The 15,871-nt window shown below is 33.0% G+C and overlaps 1 protein-coding gene, 1 long non-coding RNA gene and 12 other non-coding genes across 17 annotated transcripts; all 14 read right to left on the bottom strand.

Moving 5' to 3' along the window:
* Positions 1-8,792: 8,792 nt before the first annotated feature.
* LOC118030793 (probable beta-1,3-galactosyltransferase 12) lies at positions 8,793-14,712 on the bottom strand. Of its 4 annotated transcripts, XM_035035057.2 has the most exons (8): positions 14,422-14,711; positions 13,590-14,155; positions 11,335-11,487; positions 11,165-11,247; positions 10,992-11,091; positions 10,768-10,881; positions 9,755-9,897; positions 8,793-9,347 (listed from the first exon to the last, which is right to left on the bottom strand). In XM_035035057.2, exons 2-8 carry the CDS (start codon positions 14,000-14,002, stop codon positions 9,259-9,261), a joined length of 1,095 nt encoding a protein of 364 aa, XP_034890948.1. In that variant the 5' UTR covers positions 14,003-14,155; positions 14,422-14,711; the 3' UTR covers positions 8,793-9,258. The 4 variants fall into 4 exon arrangements, 3 of the variants coding, with proteins under 3 accessions (XP_034890948.1, XP_073266209.1, XP_073266210.1); XR_004684384.2 differs by having other exon boundaries at positions 9,755-9,904; positions 13,590-14,712; XM_073410108.1 differs by having other exon boundaries at positions 13,590-14,711.
* Positions 11,656-13,583, bottom strand: LOC140955730 (uncharacterized). Its single transcript, XR_012170189.1, has 2 exons — positions 12,008-13,583; positions 11,656-11,865 (listed from the first exon to the last, which is right to left on the bottom strand). It is a non-coding gene; the product is annotated as an uncharacterized lncRNA (long non-coding RNA).
* LOC118030883 (small nucleolar RNA snoR69Y) lies at positions 11,670-11,764 on the bottom strand. Its single transcript, XR_004684401.1, has one exon. It is a non-coding gene; the product is annotated as a small nucleolar RNA snoR69Y (small nucleolar RNA).
* Positions 11,822-11,919, bottom strand: LOC118030882 (small nucleolar RNA snoR69Y). The gene has a single exon (XR_004684400.1). It is a non-coding gene; the product is annotated as a small nucleolar RNA snoR69Y (small nucleolar RNA).
* Positions 11,968-12,063, bottom strand: LOC118030887 (small nucleolar RNA snoR69Y). The gene has a single exon (XR_004684405.1). It is a non-coding gene; the product is annotated as a small nucleolar RNA snoR69Y (small nucleolar RNA).
* On the bottom strand, positions 12,119-12,217 carry LOC118030896 (small nucleolar RNA snoR69Y). Its single transcript, XR_004684413.1, has one exon. It is a non-coding gene; the product is annotated as a small nucleolar RNA snoR69Y (small nucleolar RNA).
* LOC118030891 (small nucleolar RNA snoR69Y) lies at positions 12,266-12,361 on the bottom strand. The gene has a single exon (XR_004684409.1). It is a non-coding gene; the product is annotated as a small nucleolar RNA snoR69Y (small nucleolar RNA).
* On the bottom strand, positions 12,417-12,515 carry LOC118030895 (small nucleolar RNA snoR69Y). The gene has a single exon (XR_004684412.1). It is a non-coding gene; the product is annotated as a small nucleolar RNA snoR69Y (small nucleolar RNA).
* LOC118030884 (small nucleolar RNA snoR69Y) lies at positions 12,565-12,660 on the bottom strand. Its single transcript, XR_004684402.1, has one exon. It is a non-coding gene; the product is annotated as a small nucleolar RNA snoR69Y (small nucleolar RNA).
* On the bottom strand, positions 12,707-12,801 carry LOC118030889 (small nucleolar RNA snoR69Y). Its single transcript, XR_004684407.1, has one exon. It is a non-coding gene; the product is annotated as a small nucleolar RNA snoR69Y (small nucleolar RNA).
* Positions 12,850-12,946, bottom strand: LOC118030890 (small nucleolar RNA snoR69Y). The gene has a single exon (XR_004684408.1). It is a non-coding gene; the product is annotated as a small nucleolar RNA snoR69Y (small nucleolar RNA).
* On the bottom strand, positions 12,991-13,087 carry LOC118030885 (small nucleolar RNA snoR69Y). The gene has a single exon (XR_004684403.1). It is a non-coding gene; the product is annotated as a small nucleolar RNA snoR69Y (small nucleolar RNA).
* Positions 13,136-13,230, bottom strand: LOC118030886 (small nucleolar RNA snoR69Y). The gene has a single exon (XR_004684404.1). It is a non-coding gene; the product is annotated as a small nucleolar RNA snoR69Y (small nucleolar RNA).
* On the bottom strand, positions 13,319-13,413 carry LOC118030888 (small nucleolar RNA snoR69Y). The gene has a single exon (XR_004684406.1). It is a non-coding gene; the product is annotated as a small nucleolar RNA snoR69Y (small nucleolar RNA).
* Positions 14,713-15,871: the final 1,159 nt, after the last annotated feature.

Below are 15,871 nucleotides of genomic sequence, written 5' to 3'. Positions count from 1 at the left end.
AGATCCAAAAGGGACCTTTGTTGGTGTGTGAGTTTGCGTTCATGGACGTAAAATGTATTTGAAGGTTCAAAATAAAGGAGGAAATGACTAGAAGAGAAAGGAAAGTGAACCATTGATTGCTTCTGGCTTCATCTGGGCCAAGCTATAGATCATCCACGAAGAACGATCTACCAAAGCTAGTCGGACACAGGAGGAGAACAAAAACTAAAAACACAAGAAACCCACTGCACAATCACTAACCATTGACTGAACACTGACATTTCTTCTACTGAGTTGCTATGACTGACTATCAACTGTACGGACACTCCACTTCAACTAGCCCTAACTACGACCCACAAGATCATAAACATCAATTCAAGTCCACCCTTCAACCTCTACTGGGCCCCATCCCATCAATACTCTATCGAGCCACTGATCATCACCTAACTCCACCCCATCACAGCCGTCCATCATCATCCTGTCCGCGAGAAACACTTCTCCAAGAGCAAAACCTCTCCTCTCCTCCCGAAGCCTATTTCCCGGCAACCACAAATACCCTCCGGCGAGCTTCCCGACGAACTCCACTCCGGCCATCACCGTGGACGAAGAGTCCGACACCGACGCCCCACAGCTCTCGCTCTTCCCATTGTCAACAAAGACCGGAGACGGAACATTTCCCAACGGGGCTGACTTTGTACACGTGATCTCCTTGTACAAATCTTGCATTACCTCCTCTATCATCTCTTCTTTGATGGGAAACTCCGGCGAGTGGTCACCGTCCAAGTCAAAATCCGTCAAGTACTCATCAGTGACGTCATTTCCCGGAGAGATCAAAGATTCTTCTTCCATGTGTTGAGAGAGAGAGAGCAAGAGAGAGGATCACTACACTAGTGAGGTGTGTGTTTGTAGGGAGCAAGGAATATAAAGCATGGCTCTCTCTGAGATTTTGCAAAGAGAGTGCCACGCTGGCAAGGGGCAGTGCCACGGAGGTAGTCGGTATAGGTTGGTGACGTGGCAATTTTCTGCAGCAACTGGTAAATAGACGACGAACAGTAACCAGCCAGAAGTTTGTCTGTATTCGGTCTTGGGTAATGTAATCATGTTTATGCGTTGGTCTAAGGTGTATCCATTCAGTTGTTTTGGACCACTGGATTTTCTTGATCTTGATCTATTGGTAATCCGGCGGCTAGGAGTAACGTAGATGGAAAGCTTGGGAGTGTGGTGGTAAGCTCGCGAGAAAGGGACAAGATTTGCATTGGGAAACGCGATGTCAACAATTCACGAGACTACCCTTTAGTTTGGTTATGTACGTTTTCCTTTAATAACATGGTCAAATGATAATAATTAGATTTGTTGCGATTAAAATTTTTTAAAGTTAAATATTATTAAAAATATTTAATAAAAGTACATATATAAATACAAAAATTAAATATTGGATTTTATCAAATAAACTAATTAAATAATTTTACAATTTATAATTTCTCTATTTTCCGTTGTGTTTTATCCTTGAAATATTAGAGTCACGGATGAGAAGTATTCAGAAACCCTTAAAAAATATATATTTCTCTCTTATTTTTATTTATTTATTGCTACTGTTACATTTATCACTTTCCTTTAAATACCTTTTCAAGGTATTGCAGCTTACAAGAACACTTTAAAAACCAATAAACTTTACACTCAAAAACTTAATTTAAAAAGTATCTAATTGTAATGTATAATATTGGAGTATTTTTAGAAATTAAAACAATAATATTAAAAAAAAATCATAAAGATAAAATTAGAATATTGGAAAATCTATTCAGGCGTAATGGAACTTAACTTTTCTTTTTTCAATGAATATAATTCTTCTTTGAATCATAAATGTTGTCATTATTTTAGCTATTTACGGGTTGAATAGTAGCAGTGAACAACATGGTTAATTTAGTTTGATTTTTCAATAAAGGTAAAAATAGATATCACCTTCATTAGCATTTGTGTATTTAGTCTAATGCATTGAATCATATAAGAAATTTAAAATTAAACGTATTTGGACTAGAATAGTACTACAATAAATAATTTTTAAAAAAATTATTGTGCACCTCAATCCATATATAAATATGTGATCGTTAATAAATCTCAAATTAAAACAGTACTAAAAATAATATATCGTTTTTTAAAGTAGCTACTCACACGTAAAAAGCATCCGGAAGCATGTAAACAATATTAAAAAAAAATATATTACCTTGATTGTACTAATCCTGGTTTCTTTTATCAGGTTTCCTTGACATATATATATATATATATATATATATATATATATATATATTGTTTTATTTTATTTTTATGAATTTTACTAAAAATAAAATAATCATGATGTACCTAATAAAAAAACTAATGTATTTAAAAATCAATGTTTTATCATAAATGATAAGATGGGACTTAATCCACTGTATTTTAACAAAATAAACCCTAGACGGATCTCGACAATTTTCAAATGGATTTTAGAACATATATTAATTTTGTAATCAACCATTACGAGAACCAAGTTTGTAATTGACTCTCATGAGATTCACAACATGATAAGCTCATTGTTTTGTGCCAATTTGTCCACTAGACGGATCTCGACAATTTTCAAATGGATTTCAAAGGCACTTAAAAAAAAAAATCAAACATATAGACTTTCTAATACAAAAAACAATGAGTACCAAAAAGAAAATATCAACTAGTATAATCACAATATAGTCATCAACTATTTAGTATAACATATATATAAATCCTTTGTGATTTTTTTATTTATGATAAAAGTCAATAAATTTAAATTTAAAAATAATAACTAGGCCATTGCTCCTGCGTTATGGGCTGAATAAAAAAAATTAAAATAATTTTTTTAAAATATTGAAATAACAATATATTTAATTGACTCTGTCAAACTACCGAGCTTAATAATATTTTTTAAAAAAATTAGATATATATTAAAAAAAATACATCATGACCTTTTTTTTGAATAATTATAATTATTTTTTTATTACAGAATTATATGATAACTTAATATTTTCAAACACTCCTAAAAACTAAAACAAGAAGAAAAAAACGAACTTAAAAAGTGGACCGCATGGAAAAAGAGGAATGAACCTTGAAGAAAGAAAATTGGGCAAATGTGGACAACAGGATTCGAACCTGCATGAGGAAAAATCACAAATATGAAAGCCCATTATCTTTTTAAACAAAATCATTTTACTTTTAGACAAGTCACCTGTGAAAACCCAGAATCTAGAAAATCATTTTCAAGTTAATTTTCATTTAAAAATATCACAAAATCCTCTATAAGTCATTAAATAACTCTAAAACAATCAAAAATCACGTAAATTATCAAAATCAACCAAATAAAAAATCAAAACTACACTTTGGTCCCTTGTTTTTTAATTTTGTCTACCCTTAATAAATTTTGACAAATTTATCATTAATTTGGCAATTGAAAGCTGCAATTAAAAAAAATGAAGGTAGAAAATATAAAAAAAAATATAATTGTCAAGTGCTACAGTGAATTTTCTAGGCATTTTAGTATATTTAGTAATTAGTAATATCATATTTTTAATAAAACTTACAAAAAAATTAATAATATTTTTATTTTTATTTAAAATATTTATAGAATAAAAAATATGGTGAATTATCATTATTGATTAATTAACATTATTGGAAAAGATAATTAATAAAAAAAATATTGAAGTAAAGTTTTGTTTAGTTAAATATCTAAGTTTTTAGCTCAAAATAAACTTAAAATAATATTTGAAACAATTTTTTTTAATTAAAAATTTGATTTTAAAAATTATCATAGTCCTATCCTTTATGTAAGGTTTGGTTATTGTCATTAGAAAAAAAGGACGGAGACAATAAAGACAAAAATATGTTTGGTTGAAAAGATAAAAATATAGACATAAAAATAAATCTATATCTTGGATAATTTTAAAGTGAATTTCTATACTTTCAAAACAGGAGGTATAGAGGGGACATGTCTCTAGAGATAATATTTTTTATTTTTTATTCCTAAAATATCTTTGTAAAAAATTCTCAATTCCAAAATTGTTATTGAGAGTCGATCCATGACAAATCTCGAGTCACTGGTCGAGGCTCGGGTTAACTTGAGCTAATGTAAAAATAAAAATGGTTATTTTTTAATTTTAAAACTCAATTTAAGGGTTGATCCAGGGCAAAACCTAAATCACAAGTGGTGGTGATCATTTACCCAAGTCAATATAAGGACAAAGATAGTTATTATTATAGTTTTAAAAATCAACTCAAAGGTCAACCTGAGATAAGACCTAGGTCACGTGTCAGGAGGGTCAACTCGAGTTAACTCAAGTCAGTATAAATAAAAATAATTATTATCATAGTTTTTTAAACCTGATTTGGTGGTTAACCCTAGGCAAAGATCGAGTCACAGATGAAGAAGGTTAACTCAGGTTTACCTGGATCAATGTAAGAATAAAAATTGTTATTATCATAGTTTTAAAACCCGATTCAAGGGTCAACCGGGGCAAGACCTAGGTCACAGGTTAGGAGGGTCAACACAGGTTGACCGAGTAAATCTATGGATAAAAGTAGTTATTATTATAGTTTTAAAACTCGTCTTGAGAGTCAACCTGAGGCAAGGTTATCACGGGTCGAAAAGGTCAACTTGACTTACCCAAAAAAATAAGTTTTTTTTCAAAAAAGTCAATGGATTTTTCACTCATGTTTTATCCCGAGTTGACCTAGGTTTTTAACCGGGTCAAATCTTTTCAAGTCAATCCTTTTACTATGTTTTCTTAAACTTGAGCCATTTTAAATCTAGGGTCAACCCATGAAGTCAATTCTAGTCTTGTAACTAGGATTATTATAATATTATTAATTTTAACATTCAATATAAACTAAAATAAGAAAAAGTATTGAATTATTTTTTAAAAATATATAAGTTTGAAAATAATATATATTAAAGATAAAATAGATTTTTTTTATATATTTTTTTATTTTGTCTTGTCTACCATAACCAAATAGGATATAGAAAGTCATTTTGTCTTATACATCACCATCAATCACAATTATGTCGCAGTCTCCTTTACTGCCTTGTTTCAATTGTCTTCTCTCTTTTATCATGGGATAGTAACCAAACACTACATTATGTATCGTACTCATACATGCCACATATCTTTTTGTGTCTCTATATATTTGATATATATTATTGCTTCATAGATCACTAACTCACTTTAAAAAATAAAAATCTTGTTATCCTTTTTTCTTGCAATGGGATATTTGTGATCCCAAGTGATCATAGAAAAAAAATCAAACTATTCAACCATATAATGAAACATATTTAAAATCTCCACATAATATAAACAACAAAGCCATAAAAAATAATAGGAAAAAAAAGCTTGAAAGAAGTCACCAAACACTTACTACTAGAAAAAATATATATATATATATATTCGTAGTTTCATGGTCTGACTCCAATGCATAAGAACCCATACTTTATCTTCCTTCAAAACACCACCTTTATCCCTTTATAAATTCCTTCCTTCAAGAAAAAAAAAAAAAGAGAAAAGGCTTTGGAGTTATTGTAAAATAGAGGAAACTAAAAATATAGCTTAAAAGAAAGAAAATAAATGAGAGAAGAGCAGCTTTGAAAGGGAACTATAGTTAGGGTAGGATCATGAAGAGAAAAGAAGTCAGCTGAGAGGACAGATGGGCAACTAGGAAAAGGTAACCCTAATTAAGTTTGGTACAATTTTAGTTTTTTTAGTCTTTAGGGTTTATGATTTAGTTCTGGTATGGTTTTGGGTTGGGAATGACATTATTCATATCTTACTCAAATTCAACTTTTTTACTTTGGATATTATCCCAACCTGATAAGGCAAAGAAATTAATACCTATATGGGTCGGGTCGGGTCGGCATCCAATGGATAGGGTAAATCTTTCATCCCTCCTTAGTTTCACATGTAATTCATTAAAAACCCTAACTTAAGATCTTAATTATTAAAAACTAGATTTTATAGATTTTTTTAATTTATCTTTTTAAATTGTAAATGCAAGAACTAGTAAGATGTCAAAAACACGCAAAGAAAAGAGGGGCGACCTTGATCGATGCCTGAGGGTCCCCAAAAGCGAAAAAGGGACAAAAATGTTGTTCGTTAATGTTATAACATCGTCTGTGAATGTACGACCCATTTCACATGCGATTCACTTATTACAAAGGAACTCCATTATTGCACTGTAGCAAGCACATAGGACACCCTTCTTTTTTGCAACATTCGAGGCCTACCTTTCGACCAAATGCACTAGGAAAATTCAGTAGAGCGAGAGACCACTGTGCACGATGCCCTGCTTCAACAAGTTATTAGATGAAACGTAATAAATTGTTCAGAATATTGCATTAAATGAAGACAGGGTGATTGATTTTATAAAAAGAATCGATTTAAAAAATAAATTAAAAGTGTTTTTGAAGAGAAAAAAGCGTGGTACAGTGTAATAATCATCTTGCATTGAAATCTTGTGTTCCTTGTTGGAGATGATTGAAACATGTCAGGTCAGTTTCAATGTAGAATTAAGGCTTCCAGGTCACACGTTACGTTACCTTCTATTGGAATTTTTTATTATTATTAATATAGATATCAGTATTAATTTATATGTATTTTAAATAATTTCATGAATTTTAAAATTAATAATTATATAAATTTCTAATAATTCTAAAATTTTTAATACTCGTATTAATAACTTCTAAAAAAATCTAATTTAAAATCTAATTAGTTAAGCTATTTTTGGAAATCACTTCCTCTTATATTCTTTTTACTAGTCTGCTATGCCATTTGGACCATGGCAATATCCTCATGCTGTTTCCACCACCCTGCGTCCAAATCAAATCTCACTCCTTATATGTTTTTATTTTTAACCGGTGAAAATTGGAATGTTAGCTATATATATTTGGTGGTTAGTAACTTTATTTTATGATTTATCTTGAAGAAAGAGACAGATATAAAAAAATAAACTAAATGATAATAATAATTCTTATTATGATTCCTCTCTTATTTTTATTTATTTTGTCTTTAAAATGAATCTAGAGAATAACAAATAGAATACTACTAATTACCATAAAATTTCTCGTTATTCTTTATAATATTAGTGCTAGGGACGCATTAGAGCACCACAAAGAGTTGTAGAACTATATTGTAACTTTAAAATATGAGGTGATGTATTATGACCCGTATAAACTTATAATTATGTATTTAGTTAATAACATAATATATTTATACATCTCGTTCGTTCACATGCGAATAACATGCTATAAATTTACCGTGTAGACAAAGTTATATAAATGATGTGCTAGAAGGTTAAGTGGGCCATGATCACTGACGAAAAATGTTAGCGTCGAGCTGGCGGATAAGGCGCCGAGGCCCATTAACGACCCGTCACCTCCTGAAAAACGAGCAGCTTTTTTATATGTGTGTGGCCCATCACAATCTCTGATTTATTTATTTTTAAATAAAAAAAAAAAACAATAAAGGGAAATATGTACTTGCACCAAGTACACAATTATAGCACAAAATTCGAAGCGTCTGTCAGCGCGATGCACTGCTGCATTGGTCAGAACAATCACTCTCACGTTTCAATTTCAATTTCATCTCCGGAGTGGACAATGATATGCTTTCTCCTTTTTCACATATATTAACAGAGACCTAAACTAGCTTAATGTTTCACTGTGGAGCAAATACAAAACACTGTAGATTTAAATAGTATAATGATAATTTTAGTATTTTCAAACAAAATTATTGTATTATCTAACGGGTTATATTTTTTTTTATTTTCATTCTAATTTTTTTAGTTGCAATCAAGTTTTTAAAGAAACAATTTGATATTTTAATAAATATAAAATATTATTTAAAAATTAAAAGTTAATAAGGCATGAGGCATCTCATGATATAACTGAATGCCGCCTTCTATGAAGGTATTAAAAGCATCCCGACATTTTTTTTTAGTGATCAGGCTCGTGGATAAAGTAGTATAGCGTTTGGGTTCTAGTTGATTTTTTTTATTTTGTCCTCTCTCTTTTCTCTTCCCATGCCCTTTTACAAATTACATGTCTTGTCAATTTGTATTTGTATCGATTTTGTTTATTATTTTGGTTTAAAAGTTATTGTGAATTGATTTTGGTTAATGAGTTTCAATTTAGGTTATGGTTTTTATGATAGCCGAATCAAAAGAATCGTATGTATTTTTTATGTTTTTATATTAAGTATTGAGATTTTACAATTATTTCATTTACTATAACAGTATCTCATTTCATGCCTTGAATATATTTATTTTATATTTTTTTTATCATGGTATTGAAATTTATTTTATGTTGAAATCATTTATTTGATTGTTAGTAATATAAATAGATTTTTTTTATGGCTTATGAATATTTTTATATGCAAAACCTATCTGGCTGTGATTATTATATTTTCTATTTTTGTCCACTCAAGTTTTATCGAGAGAGGAAAAACAGAGTTATGGATATTAAAATTGGTCAGCCATTCCAGTTATTGTTATTATAACTAAAACACCTACTTGTTTTAGATGTTAAGACCGCAAGGACCTTAAAAGAGAAGCACACGTTGAATTTAACTCGTGAAGAATCCAGTGATGCAGTAGATGAAACCCTAACTAGCATAGCCCTCTGCCTTCCTCAGCAAATCACAAACTGGATAAGCTCCCAGGAAATGATGGCCAAGAAAACATGGAACTTATTCCATGTTATTCTTACACAAGTTCATCACAAGCAGCCAAGGACGTGACAAGCATTCAATGAACAGAGAGAGAACAAATTAAAGAGAACAGTATGATTTCATTTCCATGGAGATATAACACTTACAAGTACATAACAAATTATACACCATACTCCTATGGGCAAACCCAGAAACAGTGATCAGATCACTAGTACAGGCAGATATCCTCGCTTGAATCCTTGAACAAACTCAAAATCAGTCTCCTAACCCAAGTGACCATAATCCCATGGTGCTGGTATTCTACATGTCTAACGACACTTGATTCTCGTGATGTTCGGTGTTTTAAGAATCAAGCATTCCTTTAATGGTGCTATTAACTTATCTAGCAGCTTGAAGATAATGCATTGCATGGCTATACAGTCTTTACAATAGAATGGCAGAATACAAAAGCCCCTATTGATCTTTGGGGAAAGATACTTGTCCTGCAGAAACCCAGTACTCTGCTCAAAAACAGCTATATTGCTACGTCAATGTTATGCAAGCATAAGTTCTGGCTGATTGGACACTATCTATCATCAGGGGGCAGTGTTGGACTTTTGGAGCACATATCAATCTTGTGAAGCTCCTTCATCCGACTCGCCGGATTGCATAAACCTGATATTGTTCATTTATCCATTAATTAAGGTTTTAGCAAACAACAGAAAATAATACAAGAGTTCACCATGTTTTGCTACTACATTTAATTAAGAAAAATTCCTGCCATTGTCTATTTATTTATGAGTTTGTATTCCATAACATAACTACAGTCAAAAGGTATGGCTTTGATGGCTACCGAAAGAAACCTTAATGGCATACAACTACAGAAATGATATTGTTTTGTTGTAACATGCGAGCTTCAAGTTTTTTTCCATATACTAGTTCAAGAAACCAAATTCATTGTTCTTGTGTTTCCACAGCAAGAATTCGATGGGCTAAGAAGGGACCTCAAGAGAAAATGCATTTGCCCAATTGCTTGCATCAAAAGGGAAATGTCTTTCGGAATTCTAGGAATAGAATAGTACCAGAACATTTAGGAATATCCCAAACTGCTATAGATGTTGGAGTGCATCGGGGATCGCATATGGCTCGGTTATCTTCATGATAAACATTCATTGCAAGCATCCACGATCCAATTGTGACATCCTCATTGCTGAACATTCTCAAACTGAAAGCTAAGAGAAGAATCTACTTAGCGAGAGCACATCCAAAGGAAAACAAGACTACAGCATGACAATGACTCCAAAAGAAAGGAAGAGAATAAAAAGGCTTCTGTATGAAAACTCGCTCAAATAAGCAAATTCAGGAGCACTAGAGAGAGAAAAATATTGCCCCTGAATCCAAATGAAGTTTAGATCAGTATGCAGTTCAGACACCACCAACCAGAAGACTTAGTGGACATCATCTTTTAATTCAATCTACTTTTTCCTATGTATTGGCAGAGTTGCTATAAATCTAACTAATGTCAGGGCTTGTGACAGCAGCCATACTCTTTCCTCTTTAAAATAGCTTCTCCTGTATTGGCAGAATAGCTACAAATCTAACTACTCCTGATAAAGAAGATATTTAGATAATGGCCTTGGGGACAATTGAGGAATCGGGATGATGAGAAAGAACACCAAGGAGAAGGGAGTCAATCATCCTATGATAAACAAGTTCTCAAAGACAGGCATTTAAAGTTGGGCAGTATGTTGAAGTGAGGCATTGAAGACATAAAAGCTACCTTTGGCATGCATAATCACTGAGTAAAATTTAAAATGGCAAGATTAAAGAACTTCAAGGCTCTAAATCAAAACTGATTTGCTGGTGTTTATAGGTCTAAATTGTAACTCTTTCCAAAATTCATTTCTTGTGATCCAACTTCAAACTTGCCATGAATCTGATTTTCAATTAGCAGATAACAATTAACATGGAAAGCCATCAATTTACCAATAAATAAAAAGTATGCTGAAGGCTACTGAAACCTCCATCAAAAACATAACCATAGGATGACAAACATAAGAAATCAGTGCAAAAAAGTCCTACATAAATGACAGACCTGTTATTTCTAGCAGATGCTAATGAAGCCACAACCTCTGCAGAAAGAACATACATAGGTCCATAAGCATGCAGGAAGTACTCATTTCCAATCAGATGTCCCGATTTCTCATACCTGAATTGTTGAAAAATTACCTAAATCATGCAACTAGCAAGAACTCACGCCAACAAACTGTAAAAAATAATGACAAATCCAACAGTAGAAAATATGTGATGATTGGATACCATTTCATTTTAGGATCAGTGATCACTGGTCCTTTCTTCATGCATCCAATATAAGTCAGTGAGTGGGTTCTTTCCTTAGCGAGAAGAGTTGCAAGACGATCTAACAAAGAAAAAATATCAACATTAATTGCAGTATACCTCGCTGCTAAATCATTAAACTTGCTATTGTATACCTGGGCGCAAATAGATATCATCGTCAGCTTTGATATAATAATCTGCTTCAAAAAGCTTAAAGGCTGCCTTGAAAAAGGCCAACCTAATAACAGGAGAAAGGTATTATTACTCCACAAGATATCAGTTCAATACACATTAGGAAACCTTAATGCAGAAAAGGAACTATTACGTTTTGTATGGAAGCTTTAGATATTCTTCCTCGACATCTATAAGCATGAAATCTCTGTACTTATCCACCTCTTTCTCAAGCTGGGCCATTTTCTTTGCATCCTTTGAGCGCCCTATTACATACCTAAATGCTAAACCAGTAGCTTGCTCCAACCTACAATAAAGCAGCAGTGAACTTGACCTTTTCAATAAGATCATAGCATGCTAGATCCATAAATAACCTGATTTCAAAGTAAAACTTCACAGCAGAAAAAAGAATCTAACTAGGATAGAGAAAATATTACTAAATTATGTGTGAACAAAAAACAAAATATTGCATATCTTCCTTGAACAACATGATAGGCTCAGACAGAAATTGATAACATCTATTCCTAGACCTTCAAATTGAAGATCTCATAGAGCTGGGATTATCAATGACATCACTGCCACCAAGTTCCTCACGACTGTAAAATATTGAAGTATAATAAAATATCTTACTCGAAAAATATTATTAGGCTCAGGCAGAAATTGAAAACATATAGTACTCCTAGATCTTCCAATTGAAGATCTCATAGAGCTGGGTTATCAATGATCATCATAGCCAGCAAGTTCCTCAAGACTTGAGATTATAAATGCAAAATGAACTGGAACAGTGTATAGGCTCAGACAGAAATTGATAGCATCTATTCCTAGACCTTCAAATTGAAGATCTCATAGAGCTGGGATTATCAATGACATCACTGCCACCAAGTTCCTCACGACTGTAAAATATTGAAGTACAATAAAATATCTTACTCGAAAAATATTATTAGGCTCAGGCAGAAATTGAAAACATATAGTACTCCTAGATCTTCCAATTGAAGATCTCATAGAGCTGGGATTATCAATGATCATCATAGCCAGCAAGTTCCTCAAGACTTGAGATTATAAATGGAAAATGAACTGGAACAGTGTATAGGCTCGGACAGAAATTGATAGCATCTATTCCTGGACCTTCAAATTGAAGATCTCATAGAGCTGGGATTATCAATGACATCACGGCCACCAAGTTCCTCACGACTGTAAAATATCAAAGTATAATAAAATATCTTACTCGAAGAATATTATTAGGCTCAGGCAGAAATTGAAAACATATAATACTCCTAGACCTTCATGTTGAAGATCTCATAGAGCTGGGATTATCAATGATCATCATAGCCAGCAAGTTCCTCAAGACTTGAGATTATAAAAGCAAAATGAACTGGAACAGTGTTATAGGCTCAGACAGAAACTGATAACATCTATTCCTGGACCTTCAAATTGAAGGTCTCATAGAGCTGGGATTATCAATGACATCACTGCCACCATGTTCCTGAAGACTTGAGATTATAAAAGCAAAATGAACGAGAACAGTGTAATAGGCTCAGACAGAAAATGATAACATCTATTCCTGGACCTTCAAATTCAAGGTCTCATAGAGCTGGGATTATCAAAGACATCACGGCCACCAAGTCACTAAAGACTTGAGATTATAAAAGCAAAATGAACTAGAACATTGCTATAGGCTCTGGCAGAAACGGATAACATCTATTCCTGGACCTTCAAACTGAAGGTCTCATAGAGCTGGGATTATCTATGACATCACTGCCACCAAGTCCATGAAGACTTGAGATTATAAAAGCAAAATGAACTAGAACAGTGTTATAGGCTCAGACAGAAACTGATAACATCTATTCCTGGACCTTCAAATTGAAGGTCTCATAGAGCTGGGATTATCAATGACATCACTGCCAACAAGTTTCTGAAGACTTGAGATTATTAAAGCAAAATGAACTATAACAGTGTTATAGGCTCAGACAGAAATTGATAACATCTATTCCTGGACCTGCAAATTGAAGGTCTCATAGAGCTGGGATTATCAATGACATCACTGCCACCAAGTTCCTCAAGACTCAAAATTATTAAACTATAATGAAATATCTTACTCGAAGAATGTTCTAGGCTCGGATAGAAATACTAGAACAGTGTTATAGGCTCAGACAGAAATTGATTACATCTATTCCTGGATCTTCAAATTGAAGATCTCATAGAGCTGGGATTATCAATGACATCACTGCCACCAAGGTCCCCAAGATATAACATTATATGGAGTTACAATCTTACTAGAATGTATTGCAACAGAGAGGACATGATATTCATCTCTCCTTCCATTAACTCATGCCCCCATTTGGCTCCCCCGAAAGAAACATAAAACATCTCTCAAGTTCTCGACTTTGTACACAAAGATCATGATTTTACCTCAAAAGTCCATCTGGATCAGAAGGAAACCAAGTACTTCTAAGTGCAGCCCGGCGATCACCCGATTCAAACCCGGTTTGAATCCCAACAAACCCAAGAAGCTTAGGCCTGTCAATCAATGCTCCGTTATCATCACCTCGGGTTCTACCCGAACCCGAATAAAATGCTCGAAAAGTGTCCTCGGATCTGCCACAGCGAAAAACAGGAACAGGTTTGGGTCTGCGGATCGCTGAGATAGCGAAGATTGTGCCAGAAAGTCCAATGAGAAGGGAGATGAGTGAAAAGACTAGAAGAGGTAGAGGGTAGCGGGTTGAAGGAGGTATAAAATTGGGTTTTGATGGTTTTGAAGTTTTAGGATTGATGGTGGTTGGGATGGCGGAGGAGGAGGGGTGGCGGTGAGAAAAGAGGGGCATTTGATTTGGTGGAGAGAGCCACCGTGTTGGGTTTAACTGGAGGACTGAAAGTGAAACTGAAGTGAAGTAGGGTTTTAAGGATGTTATAAATACTGTTACTACTTATAAGCACCAACGCTTTGCTATTGCCTGATTTACATGCTTCTTTTTTTACTGCACAGTGGTTTGGTAAAAGTAAAAACAATAAAAAATAAAAGAGAGTTTAGTAGTGTTTTAGAGTCTTTTTTATTTCGAAATATATTAAATTAATAATTTTTATATTTTTAAAATTTTAATTTTAACATTGTCACATTAAAAATAATTTAAAAAAAACTATAAAAATTCAAAAATACAGTTTGTACGCAAAATCAAAAACCACCTTCCTTCTCACAGCATTGCCCTAATATTTGAACACCATGGCTAAAAAACAAAGAGGATACCTTCTTCTAAATGAAGGGACCATGTTGACGGATCGTTCTTCCAGTTCTTTGAACGATTAAACTTTCATTTTCGTAAAAGGCAAGGCCTTTACAGTTTACAAGCAGCATCTAAGAAGGACGTAGCTACTTTCGAGAGAGAAAACACTCAAGGAGGCTAGAGGCATCGCCGCCCAAAGGCCAACTAATCCCATTAAAAGAGGATTTGGAGATGTTTTGGGTTGTGGAAGACGATTGATTCCAGAAGGAAGGAAGGAAGAAAGGGGGTTCTATGGTGGTAATGAGCGGCTGTGAAGTGGAAGAGAATGGCGAGGAAGATCGTTATGTATTTATAGCAGGGTTGCCCATGTTAAAGACTCGTGGTTTTAACGTTTTACCCTAGCCGTAATTAATATCCAGATGGTTGGCAATATACATGGGTCGGGTCGGGTCGGGTCGGGTCGGGTTTAGCTGTTTTCAAAATAATGACCCATGATCTGACCGATAGATCCATTTTCCAGCATATTGGGTCCGGATTTATATGTTAATCTAGACTGCATTTGTTTTTCACTAGCTCGTTAATACAGTAAAATAAACGCAGGCAGCAGTTTGTTTGATATAGCATAAAATTAAGTTTTCCCAAAAAAAATTGAGTTTAAAATATAGATTTTTTAATTAAGTTTTATAAATATTCCTTATCAGTCTTTTTTTAAAATATTTGTATAAAAATCAAAATATTTTATTTAAATATTTAATACATATTTTTTATTACATATGTATTTTAGCCACAATAATTACTAAACATGTATTTAAATTCAACTAAATACAACTAAAAATAATTATTTTAAACTTATTTTTTTAAAAATTACAAATATACAAACTACCTCAAAAACAAACACAGCAATTACAACCTCGAAAACTCCCTTTTTATTCTCCAGGAGATCAAATTGAAATCAGTTGCAACCCAAACCTTTGATCCTTAAAAAGATAATATATAGATAACAAACTACTTAACCAGACCAAACCTGCTTATGTACTAGATTATTGTCACTTTCTTAGCATTCTTTAATGGGTTCTTCTCGCTCAGTTCGGAAAATTTGAGATTCAAAGTTTGATCTGGGTTTTTAATTAAATTAAACAACAAATTAACATGGTAAAACTTTTTTGATCTGGCTAGAATTTTAGTAATTTAGTTAATCTGTTTAGACTTGATTTAATCAACACTTGATAAAAAAAATTAAAAAAATGACGAGAGATATTTCAATGAAAACAGTTGACCTAAGACTCAAAAAAAAATTCTGAATTATGCAATCCTTGCATGTTCTCACAAAAATTCATTACTTGCAAACAATATGGCCGTAGCAAATAAGATGGGCGCCGCCCTCGTGAGCGGCCCAGCTAGAGCCTCAGGCGGTAGATTCCTAGGCTGCTACTTGTAACCACACCTCTTCATGGTACACAGAAAGAAGATGAA

This window comes from Populus alba, chromosome 6 (assembly GCF_005239225.2).
Source record: "Populus alba chromosome 6, ASM523922v2, whole genome shotgun sequence".
Lineage (NCBI taxonomy): Eukaryota > Viridiplantae > Streptophyta > Magnoliopsida > Malpighiales > Salicaceae > Populus > Populus alba.
The sequence above is the reverse complement of the archived record's forward strand: the minus strand, read 5'-3'. Positions and strand labels throughout refer to the sequence as shown.

What these genes read in the sequence shown, in the direction of transcription:
- LOC118030793 (XM_073410108.1), bottom strand. Translation starts at nt 14,002, where the DNA reads ATGCCCCTCTTTTCTCACCGCCACCCCTCCTCCTCCGCCATCCCAACC. An exon ending in TGATATCTATTTGCGCCCAG is followed by an intron (nt 11,092 to 11,164) that starts GTATACAATAGC and finishes TTTCTTTGTTAG; the next exon opens with ATCGTCTTGCAACTCTTCTC. An exon ending in ACTGATCCTAAAATGAAATG is followed by an intron (nt 10,882 to 10,991) that starts GTATCCAATCAT and finishes TCAACAATTCAG; the next exon opens with GTATGAGAAATCGGGACATC.